At 36.3% G+C, this 17634-nt stretch overlaps 1 protein-coding gene across 2 annotated transcripts; it reads left to right on the top strand.

The window, feature by feature from the left end:
- Positions 1-2498: 2498 nt before the first annotated feature.
- Positions 2499-5760, top strand: LOC131165238 (transcription factor bHLH35). Of its 2 annotated transcripts, XM_058122842.1 has the most exons (5): positions 2499-2739; positions 2839-3001; positions 3515-3757; positions 3868-4038; positions 5430-5760. In XM_058122842.1, the coding sequence occupies exons 1-5, from the start codon at positions 2666-2668 to the stop codon at positions 5517-5519; spliced, it is 741 nt and encodes a 246-aa protein (XP_057978825.1). In that variant the 5' UTR covers positions 2499-2665; the 3' UTR covers positions 5520-5760. The 2 variants fall into 2 exon arrangements, with proteins under 2 accessions (XP_057978825.1, XP_057978824.1); XM_058122841.1 differs by lacking the exon at positions 5430-5760 and having other exon boundaries at positions 2521-2739; positions 3868-4287.
- Positions 5761-17634: the final 11874 nt, after the last annotated feature.

A 17634-nucleotide genomic window follows, 5' to 3' on the forward strand; every position in this document is an offset into this window, starting at 1 on the left:
ATTAGTTAAGGAATTCTATGCAAACTTCATACCTACAACTCCTCGAGAACCTGCACATTCCATGATTAGGAATAAGGTTATATATCTAGATGCCAACACGTTTAATACAGTTATGATGTGTACAACATAGAAAGTCTCCCTAGCAAGGTTGGCCCATACATAAGGATTAGTTTAATCCCCATGAAGCACTCCAACTAATAACGGGAAACCCAAACATACCGCAAGTGAAAAAACCCAAAAGCCAAGGATCTCATTGTAAAATTCAAGATTTTGCGCCACATGATTACCTATAATGTCTCGCCGAGACACAGTGGATGTGATACGGTAACGCACAGAGACATATTCGCTATGTACTGCGTATGGCATAGGTACAAGGCCTAGTAGAAGAAGTTGAGGAAACTATGGAAGAAGAAGACCTAGGAATAGGACATTTTGGTAATCCGGATGAGGAGATGGAAGAACCTAATGCTGGTGGTCCGGATAATGACTATGTTAGGCAACATCTTGATGGGACACATGCACGCATCAGTTTACTAAAACATGAAATTTCCACATGCTTAGACAACTTAGAACATGGGGTTAATGCTCGTTATAATAGCATGGAAAATAGTCATAATAGGCTTTAGAGCATTTTAAGATAAATCACTAGTGCCTCTCTTTTTTATGATGATCAAAGGGGGAGAAGTAAAATTGGTGTAAAATCGGTATATTTGAATTTTTGGTGTATTAAGTACAACTTTGTAATGATGTTTAAATTGTTATAAATGGAAGTTCAGATTTGTTGCTTGAAAATTTCTTAATGAAAGTTCGGTTCATTTGTTGTCTTATCTTAATATATAATAAACTTTATAGTTAAATATATTGTGTGTTATAAAGCTCTAGTGATATGAAATATCTAGTTGAATGTATTTATTATGCCTTATATGCATATAGCAAGGGGGAGCAAAATTATATTGTATTCAACAATATGCATAAATTAAGAGGGAGCTTGTAATTATATCCTATAAGAACATCAATGTTTTGCCATCATAAAAGATGGGGAGATTGTTAGCTTTAGTAACTACATGATCCTAATTGTCATATTTTGATGATAACAGCCCATTAGTGATTCTAAGTAAACTAATCTTTGCATATCAAGCTATGATAGGTACAAATTCAAATGCAAAGATCAAGTAAACACTCAACAGGTTTGATATCATAAAAAGGGGGAGATTGTTAGTCTTAATGGCTACATAATCATATTTGATGTATTTTGATGATTTCAACCATTTTTCTAGTTCCAAGATAACCTATCTTTGCAGATCAAGTTAGTACAGGTACAAGTAACAAAGACATGAAGGTATTGGATCAAATGCAAAGACCAAGTGAATATTCAAGTAGGCAAGATCAAAGTGGACACTCACTCAAACGAACTCAAGCACATCTAACAAAGTCTTATTGTAAGAGGGAGTGTTTTGAGGTAGGAACTTATGTAACTCTTGCAGTCTCCCGCAAGTTCATTGAGCAACGCGTTGAGCAAATGCATTGCATATTATTTTATAAAGTATTTAGGATATCACCAAAACATTAGTTTTGCAAACCCAAATTGTCTGCGGTTTGACCCAAGTGCATCGACGATTTTAGACAATAAGTTAAATGGAAATTGGTCTAGATGAAACCGTCCACAGTTTGAGCAAATCGTCTGCGGTTTGAGAAAACTATCGACAGTTTAGGAAAATCCATCGACAGTTTACATCGAGATTTTATACCCAACGGCTATAAATGACTAGTTTTCAAAATATTTAATTATTTTATTAAGTCAACGACCATAAAACGGTTAGTAGTTCAACTTACCTATAAATACAAGGTTAGTGACTTATTCTAGCAATGAATTGAGCAATTCACATTTAGTAAATATCATTTGCAAGCACACTTTATTTAGTTTATGAATAGGCTGGAGGTGCTGCGCGAGAAGAACTGCATGTTGGCCACGCGACGCTGCTTCTCCGCCATTATGTTTCCTTAATTGGAGCCACCCCAACCCAGTTTCTCATTATCATTTATCTTTGTGGCTTGTAGGGTTTATACATCATAATTTTTGCTTCTACCCAAAATATATATATACATATATATAATTTGTTACATTTTCCAACGAAGAAAATATGAGCGGGCAAACGCTGAGCCAAGAGCGTTGAGGGCAATCTCCCATAAGCATGGGTGATGAGGGCCCGTCGCTTTGGTGACAAATGGAGTAGGTGTGTAAAAGGGCAGAGAAGAGAGCGCGTGGTGCAGACTCGAGGCATTGAGAGTAGAAAAACAAACCTCTGAAGGCTGAAATGAGAGAAACGGGTTTCGGGGGGGGGGGGGGGGGAGTGGGGACGGCGTCCCCTGTGAAACGCGGCGTCGTAGACCCGCATTGAATATTTTTTGGATGGCTGAGATGTTTCCGGGAAGAAGCAACAGAAGCAGGAGCTTCCCACGTGTCCATTCTTAACTTCTCTCTCTCTCCCTATAAATTCATTCCCAACAACATCCCGCACTCCCCCACAACACACACAAATCCTCTCTCCCTCCCTCCCTCCCTCCCTCCCTCTCTCAATTCCCAGACTACTTAAAAAAGCACGGCAAACCACTTCCCTTTGTTTCTTTCTTTCCTTTCACTGTTTCCTTGGTTTGATAGTTGACGATGGAGAATATTGGAGAAGAATACAAGTATTACTGGGAGACCAACGTCTTCCTCCAAACTGAAGAACTCGACAGGTACAACCTACCTGCTCCCTTTATAATTAACCCTCCCCAGTCCCCAACCCCTGCTGCTGGAGCGATCCACTGATTTTTATTTTATTTTAAAAAAATTAGTTGGGGTCTCGATGAGGCAATTTCTGGGTATTACGATTCGAGTTCGCCGGACGGAGCGGCGTCGTCGGCGGCGTCCAAGAACATTGTGTCCGAAAGAAACAGGAGGAAGAAGCTGAATGAGAGACTGTTTGCTCTCAGATCAGTTGTCCCCAACATCACTAAGGTCGTTGAACTTCAATCATAATAATTTTAGGGGTTTTACTCTTGTTATTTAATTTTCATTTAAAAGAGTAAAAGAAAATTTTTAAAAAAGAAAGGAAATTACTTTAATTTTTATTTTTAAAAATTTTATTTTGCTCATGAAAAATAGAAAAAATAAATAAATAAAATTATGATCAAACTGTGGTCGATATTTTTAAATTGCAATACTATTTTTATTTTATAAATATTAAATTATATCTGCACGATGCTTATATTATTATTGGACATTCCACCCTGCCAACAATTTCTTGTCATTTTACTTTTAAAATAAAAACGACTACTAGTGGGCGATATGGACGTCCCACGGCGATGTCCCTTCCCTTCAGCGGGGGGGGCTACTGTACGTCACACTCTACATTAATTTTCACTTTAATATACATATATATAGATATAATTCTTGATCTATTAAGTTTCATGTAAATATCAATTTGCGGCGACGCTGAGGGGGTGGTGGTGGCTAAATAAATAAGTGCAGATGGATAAGGCGTCGATAATCAAGGACGCCATTGAATACATCCAAAGTTTGCACGAGGAAGAAAGGAAAATAAAAGCGGAGATATTGGAACTGGAATCAGGGAAAGTGAAGAAAAACACGGGCTTTGATTACGAGCAAGGGGCGATGGTGCTCAACGGCCCCTGGGGACCCAAGAAGAAGAGAACTGGGCAGTTCTGCTATGATTTCGAGCCTGTCCCCCCATCTCCCATTGAAGTCCTTGAGGTGCCTCACTCTCTCTCTCTCTCGATTAATTAATTAACTATCAAATGAATGATATAACTGGGAATTAATATATATATATATATATATATATATATAATGTATATATACAGCTGCGAGCATCGTATATGGGAGAGAAGACTGTGGTAGTGAGCTTGACTTGTAGCAAAAGAACAGACACCATGGTGAAGCTGTGTGAGGTCTTCGAATCTTTGAAGCTCAAGATCATCACTGCCAACATTACCGCTTTTTCAGGCAGACTTTTGACAACTGTCTTCGTTGAGGTTTGTACACATATCTGTCAAGCAGCTACTTCCGTCAAGCTTCAAATCCACCCACGCACCACACCCCCCCCCCCCGGGGCTTTTTCTTTCTTTCTTTCTTTAATTAATTTACTGCAAATATCATGTGCATATATGCTTAATTGGGGTTTCCTTCTTTCTTTCTTTTTCTTTCTTTCTCCTTCTCTTTAATTAGTTTAAATTAAAATTTTAGCTTTCTCTTTCATAAAAGAAAATTTTATCCTTAAGAAAGCCAAAAGATTTCCGTCTGGTTCATCATCTTCTTATATGAATGAACTAAATGAAAAATTAACGGATACAATTCAGACAAAAGGGTGAAAAAAAGAAAAAGAATTGGGGAGGGTCGTCTAGTTGAAAGGGGTTGATTGGAAGAGAGAGCAGGGTGGGTATGGGCCATGAGAGGGGGACCCTTGTGGGTGGAAAGCAGCAATGAGATTACTTTGATAAAGTGGGACAGATGCTCTTAAAAAAATGATAAATGAAACATTTTTTGGCTTCAGCACAATGATTAGTATGGAGTGTGTGAGGAACGACTATGGCGGAATCAGCATGCAGGTGGCAGTGTACCCATGGTAATGAGTATGGGTTGGATCACTGCTGTAGGTTTCATCTTTTTGACAAATTTTCAGTTGAGCCGGGGCCCGGGGGTGGAGACTACCATGGAATATGCCACTTCATTTTAATATATTTGAGGTTGGCATTAAATATTTGATTACCCAACAAGAAATAATACACTACTTTTTATCTATCTAGCTCACAATATTCTAATAAAAACCTTAGATATGAAAATGTTAAAATTTTAATTACAGCTAGAATGTCTTATAAAGTACTTGCTCATTAGTTTTATTTCTGTTTTGCTTTATATTTTATTTAATTATTATTTATTTTGATAGTGGGACATTGAAAGGGATGGTTTTGGGAGATTCATTAATTATACGATGGATTTTCGCTAGGTTTGAATATTTTTTCAAGGCAGAAAAAATGTTGCACAAACTTTATGACAAATTGAAATTTTTTAAATGAAAATATCTTCTCTCTTCTCCAACATGACAAATTTGTCTTAACTTGTTTATCATGACATTTAATTTGTCATCTTTCTCTCTGCGCATATATATATATATATATATATATATATATTGATCTAGTAACTTGATTGAATATCCTTAAGCTACAACTATGGTAGAGGGAGGGCTTTAGTTCTTCATGTGATATATAACTGGCAATTATCCCCATAGCCAGTAGCAGACTTAACTAATGAAATGATTAGATTGATAAAAACAACAATATTAACTGGTTTTTAAACCATTTTCCAATGTCTTATCATTCAAAAACAGCCTCTTTAATTACATATATGAATGTTGGTGTGGTGACAGGCAGAGGAAGGGGAGAAAGAAGAGTTGAAGAGGAGGATTGAAGCCGCCATTGCAGTACTAAATGATCCTCAAAGTCCCATGAGCATGTAACTATATAATTATAGCAGCGACCCTAATCAAGTTTTCCTTTACAGTTTCATCTTGCATGATAGAATCCTTTTGCAGTGGCTATTTCCTGCTATCTCCATCATCTCTTGTTGATATACCTCCCACTTTCTCTCTGTGTCTGTTTGGTTCTTGGGAAATTTTTTGGTTGATGATGGAAAAATGTATTGTTTTTAATCCAATAATAATGGCCAACATCCAATAAGATTAGACTGTTGCAGGGAAACCCAGACGTTGCATTTGTTGTGTATTATGGAATGGATAGTATTATTGGCACTATAAAAAAATATTTTGGACAATCCGTATTTGGGTAATATTATTGGCACTATAAAAAAATATTATGGACAATCCATCATTTTTCCTGCATAACGATAAAATGATAAATGTCACATCTTCATTATTATTATTATTATTATTATTATTATTATACTCGCAAGTTGTACGGTGAAAATTAAAGGGTAAATATATATATATAATAAAATTATATTGAATTTCTTCAAAATTCATATCTAAACTTGAAATCCATGTCGCTAAACAAGACTGTTGGTAGTTTCATTCAACTTGAGCACGCGCAGCGAAAGCACAAAATTAAACACGAAACAATCAACAACTATTAATGCAATCACTAGATGATGAAATATACTCAAGAAACAATTAAATAATAATAAGAATAAGAAAATATACAACTAGAACGTACAAGATTTTCGTGGTTCGACAATATCCTACGTCCACGCGAGCAGCAACCTCAGTTTCACTATGATCAATGTCAAAGTTCATTCCAATAGGGTTACATAATGATGTTTATATAACATCTAATAAGTACAAAAGTGTTCTAATATAACTAAACTAATCTGTAGCAAACCCCGAGAGGAAAATCCTCCACATAAGCCCAATCAATAAGCCCCTTATTTGAATTTACGTAATCTGCATCGACAAAAATTGTCAACAGTTTGGAGCAGAAGAAAACACTTTGCTTTTCTCCCTTTGTCCCTCATGTCACGTAACTTTCTTCGGTACATGTGTTTTGCTATGAATATGAGTCACATGGCCAACAATCTCTACCTTGGCAAATAGTCACCACCTTGAAAATCTGAAAGCATAATCGCTACTCCACTAGTGCGTATAGATCAGAACCCACCTCCCCTCTAACACTTGTAGACATAAACCAAGTCCAAACCACACTTGAACTTGACCGTGGTAATAAGAACTTCACCTAGCCGAACACCCAGCTCCTTGAACAATCCTTCGAGCCACAATGCTACCTTGGTAGCCTCAGGCTATGACAAAAACTTTGATGCAATTGTAACCAGCGCACCTTAAGACTATACGCCCTGTCTTCCAATTAACCCCCTTGTGTAGTCTCCATTTACGAACCTCACAACTGACGTAACCCTCTATTGCTCGTCGAAGTACCCAACTGCACTGGCATAGAAAACCTTTGACATGACTTGAACATCACCATTTGTCTTCGAGTATTGAGCGGTAGACTATTTGCTTACATTCGCCAATGGTGTACCGATGATAGGTTTAACATCAACCATGCTAAACCTCACCAACACCTGACCCTAAAAACCACCCTAAGATAACCATAATCTCAATGTAGTTTTGTCCACATAGCCATCTTGAGATAACACCAATCTTCCCGCAACTACAAAGTTACCCTAAGATAATCTCAATCTCCTTGTAACTTTACTCTTGCAAATCTCCAACCCCAGAACACTCTTGGCAGCACTCAAAACCTTTATGTCAACTTCCATTCTCAACAGAGTCCCTAACTGATTTACTTCAGTCGAAACCTTTCCAGCAATCGGCATGTCACTCACATAAAACCACAAAATACCTGCCCATTTGCAACCTATCTCCCTCTCCCCCTCTAAGAGCGCCACCAACCCCCCTGTCTGATTCTTATACAATACCTCTATCTCCTCCACCATGGCACCTGTCCACCTACCTTTCTCCTGGCCGTGCACTGCCTCTTGAAAGGTAGTAGGATCCTTCCTGGCAGTAATAGTTGCATAAGACATTAGAGACTAATAGTGCCTCTGAGCCCATTGTGATCCTGTTGGTCTCTCGAGTTTAAACTCCCTGCAATTCTGGCCTGAGTCTGAAACTCTACTTGCATCACAATCTCCTCTCTACTCCAATTTATCCTATGATACTGCAAGTCTCCTGAGTTAGAACTACCTGCACTCCTGCCCTGAGTCTTCAACTCCACATGCACAACATGCTCATTGTTGCTACTGCAACTTTCTGGCACTCATTTCTCTTTATTTACCTAAGTACGTTTTCCTATAGCTTTAACACCTAAAGCCATGTCTCGACCAATCTTCACCCTGTTTGTCATTGGATCACCCAACTTAAACCCATCTTTCTTATATACTAGAAAGATGCACTATTCGGATAACACACCAAGCCTAGATCCCCTCTCACTAGAAATGTGTATAGTTGGACCTCCAAAGCCTACTGCATAACCAGTCCAAGCCTCTCCTATAACTCTCCTTTCTAGTGATTTCTTTGGCAACTGATCGATCGAGAAACATATGATTCTCTCTAACTTCACCAAGAAGTCCCTTGCAAGCCCTACATACACCATGCCTTGCTCACAAAACTCCTTGAATGACAACATACTCAAAAATAATATCTGACCTGAGGAACTCTCTCCTGGTCTGGTGCTCTACCTCAGCCACAAGTTACACCTGGCAAACATCTCCAACTTGTGCCGCATAAGATACCTCCAGACCTTTTGTGATAACCTCACGAAATACCTATGTCCAACTCGTGATGTTGCCCTCAATGGTCTCCAAACATCCACACCAATGTAATTAAGAATACCCACTATTTTGTGTGTGGTTACATTACACAAAATAGTATTTCCTAACTTAAAACTCTCAACTGTAGCTCCTCCTACAACTATGTTACCCTATAATGCATAGATATTTCCTGCTATCCTCTATCCCTTCATCACCATTAATACGTCATCACACACCATTATCATCCCACCTTTGGACTTGTTACTATACCCGTCACAATCCAAAGCACCTAATGATATCACATTCTTCCGTAGATCGGGTACATGCCTTACCCCACATAATGTCCTTACCACACCGTCATATATCTTGATCCTAATATCCCCCATTCTGATAACTTTCCAAATCGCACCATTTCCCATCAAAATAGAACCAAGGACTCACCAATCTATAAGTGGTGAACCAAAATTTGTTGGGCACATGTGAAAAGAACATCTCAAGTCTAGGATCCAAGAACCCATGAGGCATTCTAAACCTAATGACACAGAAAGCATCTCACCATCACTGCTCCTCAATTCCCCTTCTTCAACTACATTTGCATATTTTGAAGAACCCGCTTGAGCTTTTGCCTTTCTATTAACCTAATAGGTCACACCCAGTTTTGATTATGACAAATACTCTTGGTACTGATGATTGTACTAAGGATTGCATGCAGGTTCACTGTGCACGTGTATTCGGACTGAAAGACATATCATGATAGCGTGTAGTGTTCGTCCTGAAGAATGAAGATTTGTGTGTTGTATTTGAATTCATTATTACATTTCTTCATTCTGGGATGTAAATTTAATTATTGGTTGTGCACCCCTATGGCCTATAATATTTTGCATCACGCATGATAGGTAGGTATGCTCAAATCAACCCTAGTTGGACTTTAGGTACCTACAAAGACCATAGAAAAACCTTAGGGATCACCCTTCGGTCAACCGAAGGTCGACTGATGCTGGATTTTTTTGGTGCACTTAAAAAGACTTAAAATGACCTTAGGACACTCACATATGTATGACTAAGTGAATAGGGTGCTTGCATGATCAAATTGGACCGAAATGCACAATATATGCATGTACGATCAACCGTACTCCATAGTATAAAATTCCCCCGGTCGACCAAACCAGGACCGGGTCAACAGGTTGACCATAGCCCGATCGATCAAACTCATGTAGTTCATTTGACTCAAGTTGACCAAACTCTCCAGGAGTCAACATTTTGACCACCTAGTTGACCGAACCTAAAATATATGCCAACTATCTCGTCGACCGAGTTCCCACGTTTGGGAACTCAATGGTCCGGTTAACCGACCGAAGCAGTTCAAAATGTCCCCGCTCCACCGAACCTCGCAAAAATGAGAAATCGCCTTTAGACATACAAGTCCGGTCGACCGAACGTGCAATTCATTTTAGTCTCAGTCGACCGAACCTCACAAAAAGGCTTTGGACTTACAAGTCCGATCGACCGAGCTCACAGTTCATTTTAGTCCCAATCGACCGAACCTCAAGAACTTCGGTCAACCAAACTTGCCTCGGTCGACCAGTGCTCTCGGGTTGCCCCTTATTTTTACCGCAATTAATATTTTTTTAAACGGAGTTAATTTATTTAAATAATATTAAAACTTTTATAATTATTCCATTTATGTCCTTAATGGTCATATTTTTTGGGAAGTTTATATATGCCTCTTCATTTGGAATAATTAGAAAAGAGATTAGAAAGATCATTAAGGCTAAAATTCTCTCAAATCTAAAAAACATTTTATAGCCAATACTACTTCCAACCACTCACATACTCCACACTCTTGATCTCTTTAAGCATTGTGAGTATCTCTAAGGTTATTGTGCTTAATCACTCCAAATAGAACTCTCACTTGTATTATTGCTTGATTGATTTTATTTGAGAGTTTAGCATTAAAGTTCTTCCACCGATTTCATGTGATAAATCTTGTGTGGGAAGACTTTGAGAGTTGTGGTTCTTGCATTGTCATTTCAAGATACCTAATCCTAGTTTTTGGTGTGCAAAAATCATTTTCAGAAAGCTAGTCTTTCAAACAACCCCACTGTGCTTTGTATATTGAAATATCTTATTAAGTTTGTTTGATTTAACTTGCTTAGCATATTTGAAACTCTAATCTAATTTTGTGTTATTCACATATTGTGTTTCAAATCTTGCTTGGATATACACTCTAGATCTGGTCTGATTATCATACTTGATTGAGTGTTTAGCACACATTATAGCACTGAGCATATTTACATATCATTTATGCTTGCAATATTGATTGAGCTGTATTGGTACACACACTTGCTTGTCTAGAAGCGTATTTTCGTGTACAAACTTTATACACTTTGGTTGTATTCCAGTCATGGGCCTAAAGAGGGAGACTAACCCTGTGGAATAATTTTGGATTGGCTTAGACCTAGTTAGGAAAGTTAGGTGCGCCATCCTATTAAGGCGTGTTGGTTGAGGTCAGCTCGTTGAATTGACCTGGTCTGTTTAGGTGCCGCTCCACCCATTTAAGTGAGCATTATAGTGGTAATCCTTGTTCTGGTGTGGCCAAGGCAGGGACGTAGGCAATTTGGCCGAACCTCGATAACATATTACGTGTACTGTTTACTTTCCGCACTTTACATTTACTACACGTGTATGTTTATTTGATGATTGCATAGACTAACCCTACTCCGCATTACACTATTGATAAATCAAGTTAACCTAGGCAATAAATTTTAAATACCCAATTCACTCCCCTTCTTGGGGTTGAACCAAAGCTAACAATTGGTATTAGAGCCTCGTAACTTAGACTTAGATATCTTTTAGTTAAAATATCATGATGGCTCGTGTTAATGCATCCCCTTTATGTGAGGGAAGATTTGTCACACACCCACCAGTATTTTGTGATGATAACTATGCTATATGGAAATTCAGAATGACTGTGTATGTGAAAACTTTAAATTGAAAATTTTGGAATGTCATTGATCGGGGTGATTGTGTGCCTGTTAAATCCATTGGTTGTAGTGATGTTCCTAATCTGAGTGTGAACTGAATGATCATGATAGGAACTTAGTGCAAATAAATTTTGATGCCATGAATACCTTACTGCATGCCTTAGATTCTAATGTTTTATGTGAGGTTATGTCGTGTAGTAATACTAAGCAGATCTGGGATGAACTTGAGAGGAGATATAGAGCATCTATGCAAAATAATGTGATCTCTCCGTGTGACTCAAGCCCTACTAATCCCGAAGGAGGTAACTAGTGCTTTGTTGCCTTAACAGATAATGAGGTTATCTCTATTCCTTCTGCTTTAGTAGATAAATTTAGTAATGATTCATGTGATGAATTGAATGATGCATCTGATACTGAATCATATGATAATACTGATAGTGAAAGTATGCCTACTTATGAGGAATTGCAAGTTGAATATGTTAGAACTCATAAGTCTCTTATTAGAACTCTTGGACGCTACAATGTTTTGAAAAACAAGAATGAGGCATCATTGAAAGAACTTGAATAACAAATTCTTTTTAATAAAAAAAAAAGGATTTAAAAATCACAAATTTGGAAAACAAGAATGCTATGATGCAAAAAGAGCTTAAAGACGTAAGATCCCAACTTACAATTGAAAATGAAAAGGATTTTTATATCCTTGATCTTGAAAATAAAGCAAACAATATGTCTAAAGAACTTATGAAACTTCAAAATTTTTGCAAAGAATTGAAAAACTCAAAAATTCAAGATCTAGAGTAGAAAATAGAATACCAATCTAAGATCATCTATACGTTCACTAGAGGCAAGGAAAACTTTGATAAATTGTTAGATTCACAAAAAATGACCTTAGATAAGGAAGGTATAGGTTTTAATGGAATTGAAAATAAGAAAAGGAAGAACCTATACATAGGGTATTTTGTAAAAGAATCGAAACACTATGCTAGTACCTCCTCCATTCCATACACTCACACCACATGCATCCTATGTAAAAAGAAGAGGCACACAAAATTTGATTGCACTTTTAAAAGAAAAGGTGTGAAACCCAAATGAGTATGGAAAGTCAAAGAATCATCAACTCCTAACCCATCGAGAATAAAAGGTAGAAAAATGATATGAGTTGTTAAGAAAGAAAACCCCTTGAAATTCAAGGAAGAATTTGCTCAAACAGGAATTACATGATCATATAATTCTTCCTTAGCAGTTAGGATTAGCTATTGGAGGTTGTATCTTCTAAAGGCTTAGGAAGTGGTTTGGGGCTGAAAATGTAAAATCTTAGTATATGTCTATTATTTAAAATTTTACATACTAAGTATTTTGAAAAATCAAGCCAATCTACAAATCCAAGTATATAACCAATTTGAACTTGATACATATATTCATTGGTTAAAATATGAAAATATTGGCTGCTTGAATAAAAATCCACTTCCAAATGGACATGGCATGTTTGCCTTGTATTTAAATTTCAAATTTCTTAACTCACGCTTAAATATGAATATCTAAAGTTAAGCATACTTTGTCCATTGCACAAGTTTGAGTTTTAGGAAATGAAGTTAAAAATCTTGTCCTAAACTCATCTTGAAAGCCTAAAATGCCTAATAAAATGTTTAGTCATCATTCTACGCTTAAAGCACTATTGATCATAAACTCCAAATATTTCTAGTGCTTATTAAAAGGCATCCTTCCATAATCAAAATTAGAGGCAACCACTAAGGGATTCTAGTTTCACTGATCAATCAAAATATTCCCTTTTGTGTTTAAAATATAAAAATCTTCTAATTTTGGTTCACCGTATCCTCCATAGGAAATCTTTACCAACCACAATCACATCAGGTAAAGATCCACCCTCTCATTGGTTTGTATCCTTGCTCCAAATTTGTGATCATACCTAAAGGATACTTTCCAATCACCAAAGAGTAATGTTCCAAAATTCATACTCTTCTAGTTGCCCTTTATCTAAATTGTTTGGACATTTCCTCTTCCATGCAAATATCTTGAATCATGTCCATTCATAATGAACACTCTTTGAACATAACTTAAATTTTAATTTTTCAAGAGTATTAATCCAAAATTTCTTTTATAAGCTCTCAAATATTAAATCAAATCCTTTAGAGCTTTAGCTTTGTGAATTAAGTTAAATGGCTAAAATGATTAATATAGGTTTCAATCTAGATGATAGAACAAAATTCAAAGAAAGGTATGCACGAACCTTAACATTTAAAGCCATTTGAACTTAGGCCTCTCACGTATGAAAAGAGGCAAATATAGGCTTAGAACTCTTAAAGAAATATACAATTATGACTTTTTGGTTAGGTAAGCCTAAGAACTTGAAGCCAAGCATATATCATTAAAAATCTAGATCTCTTGGCTAATTGATTTGAAAAATAAGAAAAAGACAGTAAATGAGTCGAGTGCATAATTGAGGGGGAGCATTCATCTTTCATATCTATATTCATTAAAATGCTCTCAATTTTTATTACGCTTATATGTATGTATGCCTTTGTGAGAACAACTCTACACTAATCTCATAACTATTTATTGTTAGCTATAGCTCATTTCATCTATTGAATAGTTCATTAAAGTGTGCTATGTGATCGTAGAATATCCTTAAAATTGAAAGGGAAGTTTTATAGGACAACTATAAGACCAGCTATGCTATATGGATCGGAATGTTGGGCGACGAAGAAACATAATATCCAAAAAGTAAAAGTTACGGAGATGAGGACGTTTAGATGGATGAGTGGTATAATATTGAAAGATAAATTAAGAAATGAACATATTCGTGGTAAGTTAGGTGTAGCTCCTATAGAAGATAAGATAAGGGAGGGACGACTCAGATGGTATGGACACTTGCAACGTAGGCCTTATAGTGCACCTATGATGAAGAGTGACTTAGTTACTGTGGGGGGCAGTAAAAGGGGTAGGGGTAGACTTAAAATAACTTGGGAGGAGATAGTGAGTAAGGATATATCCTTGAATCTATCAAAATAATGATTGCATAAATTGGCGGAAAAGGATTCATATAGTCGACCCCACTTAGTGGGACTAAGGCTTGGTTTTGTTGTTGTTGTTTGATTGAACTACTGGAAAGCATGCTTGTGTTGAAAGCCTCCTGCATGGCGGATGCAGTGATATAATTTGCGTGCTAGTTGTGGATACTAGGTTGTTGCTTGCTATATATGATTCATCTGTTGAAAACAACCCACTATAAGGTACAAGTTTTATGGGAAAATGTCCTATATACAAATAGCATGCTGCCAAAATTTCGCCAGGATTTTCCCATATAAAATCATGTGATAAAGATAATTATGATAAAATTAACGTTAAAACATTTTTGAAAGGATGAGTAAAAATCAATTAAGAAAATTAAACTTCATCCTAACATAATCATCAAATATTTAGAAAGGCTAAGATTCATCCCTAGAAAAGGAGCATAAAGAACTCATTTGCATCATGCTTTGAATTTTAAATATTGAGGCTCTTCTAAGAATCTTGAACATCATATCCAGCTCTTAAAACTATATATTTAGATATAGATTGTTCTTGGTTATATGCTTTATTTCATGCCTTAATATATATTCTCTTATGCGTTTTGAAGATTATAGGGAGACTATACTAGTTGCCATGTTTGAAATAAATTAGCTAATATCCAGTGTAATTATGTTAAAAGTTTTAAAATGATGGCTTATACAACTAGGCATAATGAAATAACTCTCTCTTTAGTATAAGCAGTTTATTGCATCTAAGCTATAACTCAAATTGATAGGGGGAGCTTCTAAGATTAAAACGCCTATCATATTATGCTCACCAAATTTTTAGCTTAGATATGATGTTGAATCAAATGTGGCATGTGCTTAAATGAAAAGATCTTTGTGAAAATCTTAAGTTGATACTTACTATTTTGCCACAAGTTATTTGTATTTGTCATATAATCTAGCATGTGAATTATTAAATCTTTAGGATCATCATGGTTGTAGTTTTCTGGTTATATTCTTGTATGTGCTTAATTGACAAATCAGAAAATTTGTGCTTGCTTGTTTTAAATTAAAACTTCTATTTCAGCAAGCAACTCCCCAATACTTTTTGCAAATATCATAAGAGGGATATATAAACATATATATATTTATTGTAATATCTTATGACAAGAATTATTTTCAAAACTCAAATTTTCTCTCTTTCCTTGCTATTATTATTATATACATATATGGTTTTAAAGTCACATGACTGGTTCTATAACTTCACATAAAAATGTATGCGAACTAGTTAGACCGTATTTATGCTCAAACCTTCTTTTTAGGATCATATGCCGTGTTTTCTTAACTCAAATTTTTCATGGGTCTTATGATATGCTTTAATTGTAATGGTCTGTGTATGTTTATGGTCTAACCTTATTTTCATGTCATTTAAATCATTTAAATGACCATTTATATAGCTTGTGTGATCAAATTGTTATACTTCATACTTTGTCATTCATTGTGTATTGTATGATTATATTATCTTTTTGGATGCTAAAAGTTATAATTCTTGATCATACTGTATTGGTTGAGTTGATTGATGAATATGTGCTATATATGTTGATTGAAACTCAGCACAGGTCACTTAGGTACAAAGTTATGATTGGGAATGGTCTATTTTCAAATGGCATGCTGCCAAATTTTTCAAAAATCCTCCCAATATATATTTTGTAACTAAATGACTTCTTTTGCCTTTGCGCTTTATTGCTTAACCCTTTTTGTTGTTTCCAAAAGGGGGAGAAGAGGCAAAAGTGGGTAAAACTATGCTTAATCATGCTTAATCTTTTATTACTCATTACTTTAATTATCTTTATGCATAAAGTCAGGGGAAGCCTTTCTTGGTTGTACCCACTTTTGCATAAAGTATTTGTCATCATAAAAAAGGGGGAGATTATTGACCTGATAGGGCACACCTAGTTTTGATTATGACAAATACTTTGGTACTGATGATTGTACTAAGGATTGCATGCAGGTTCACTGTGCACGTGTATTCGTACTGAAAGACATATCATGATGGCGTGCGGTGTTCGTGCCGAAGAATGAAGATTTGTGTCTTGTATTTGTATTCATTATTTCATTTCTTCATTCTCGGATGCAAATTTATTTGTGGGTTGTGCACCCTTATGGCCTGTAATATTTTACATCATGCATGATAGGTAGGTATGCTCAAATCAACCCTAGTTGGACTTTAGGTACCTATACTGACCATAGAAAGACCTTAGGGATCACCCTTTGGTCAACCGAAGGTCGATCAGCGCCAGATTTTTTCGGTGCACTCAAAAAGGCTTAAAATGACCCTAGGATACTCACATATGTATAACTAAGTGAATAGGGTGTTTGCATGATCAAATTGGACTGAAATGCACAATATATGCATGTTCGGTCGACCGTACTCCATAGTATAAAATTCCTCCAATCAATCGAACTAAGATCAAGTCAACATGTTGACCGTAGCCTAGTCAACCGAACTCACATAGTTCATTTGACCCTGATCGACCTAACTCCTCAAGAGTCAACATTTTGACCACCTCGTCGACCGAGCCTAAAATGTATGCCAACGACTTGGTCGACCGAGTTCCCACGTATAGGAACTCAATAGTCTGGTTGACCTACCGAGGCAATTCAAAATGTCCTTGATTGACCGAACCTCATAAAAATGGGAAATCACCTTTGGACATACAAGTCCGGTCAACCAAACGTGCAGTTCATTTTAGTCCTGGTCGACCAAACCTCGCAAAAATGCTTTGGACTTATAAGTCCGGTCGATCGAGCTCACAGTTCATTTTAGTCCCAGTTGACCGAACCTCAAGAACTTCGGTCAATCGAACTTGCCTCGGTCGACCGGTGCTCTCAGGTTGCCCTTTATTTTTACCACAGTTAATATTTTTTAAACGGGGTTAATTTATTTAAATGATGTTAAAACTTTTATAATTATTCCATTTGTGTCCTTAACAGTCATATTTTTGGGGAAGTCAATATATACCCCTTCATTTGGAATAATTAGAAAATAGATTAGAAAGATCATTAAGGCCAAAATTCTCTTAAATCTAAAAATCATTTTATAGCCAATACTACTTCCAACCACTCACATACTCCACACTCTTGATCTCTTTAAGCATTGTGAGTATCTCTAAAGCTATTGTACTTAATCTCTCCAACTAGAACTCTCACTTGTATTATTGCTTGATTGATTTTATCTAAGAGTTTAGCATTAAAGTTCTTCCACCGATTTCATTTGATAAATCTTGTGTGGGAAGACTTTGAGGGTTGTGGTTCTTACATTGTCATTGTAAGATACCTAAACCTAGTTTTT

This window comes from Malania oleifera, chromosome 10 (assembly GCF_029873635.1).
Source record: "Malania oleifera isolate guangnan ecotype guangnan chromosome 10, ASM2987363v1, whole genome shotgun sequence".
Taxonomy (NCBI): Eukaryota; Viridiplantae; Streptophyta; class Magnoliopsida; order Santalales; family Ximeniaceae; genus Malania; species Malania oleifera.

Bases quoted from the DNA above. Each gene is read 5' to 3' on its own strand.
- LOC131165238 (XM_058122841.1), top strand. From the start codon at position 2,666: ATGGAGAATATTGGAGAAGAATACAAGTATTACTGGGAGACCAACGTC. The intron at 3,002-3,514 runs GTCGTTGAACTT...AAATAAGTGCAG, and splicing joins TTGTCCCCAACATCACTAAG to ATGGATAAGGCGTCGATAAT. The intron at 3,758-3,867 runs GTGCCTCACTCT...GTATATATACAG, and splicing joins CTCCCATTGAAGTCCTTGAG to CTGCGAGCATCGTATATGGG.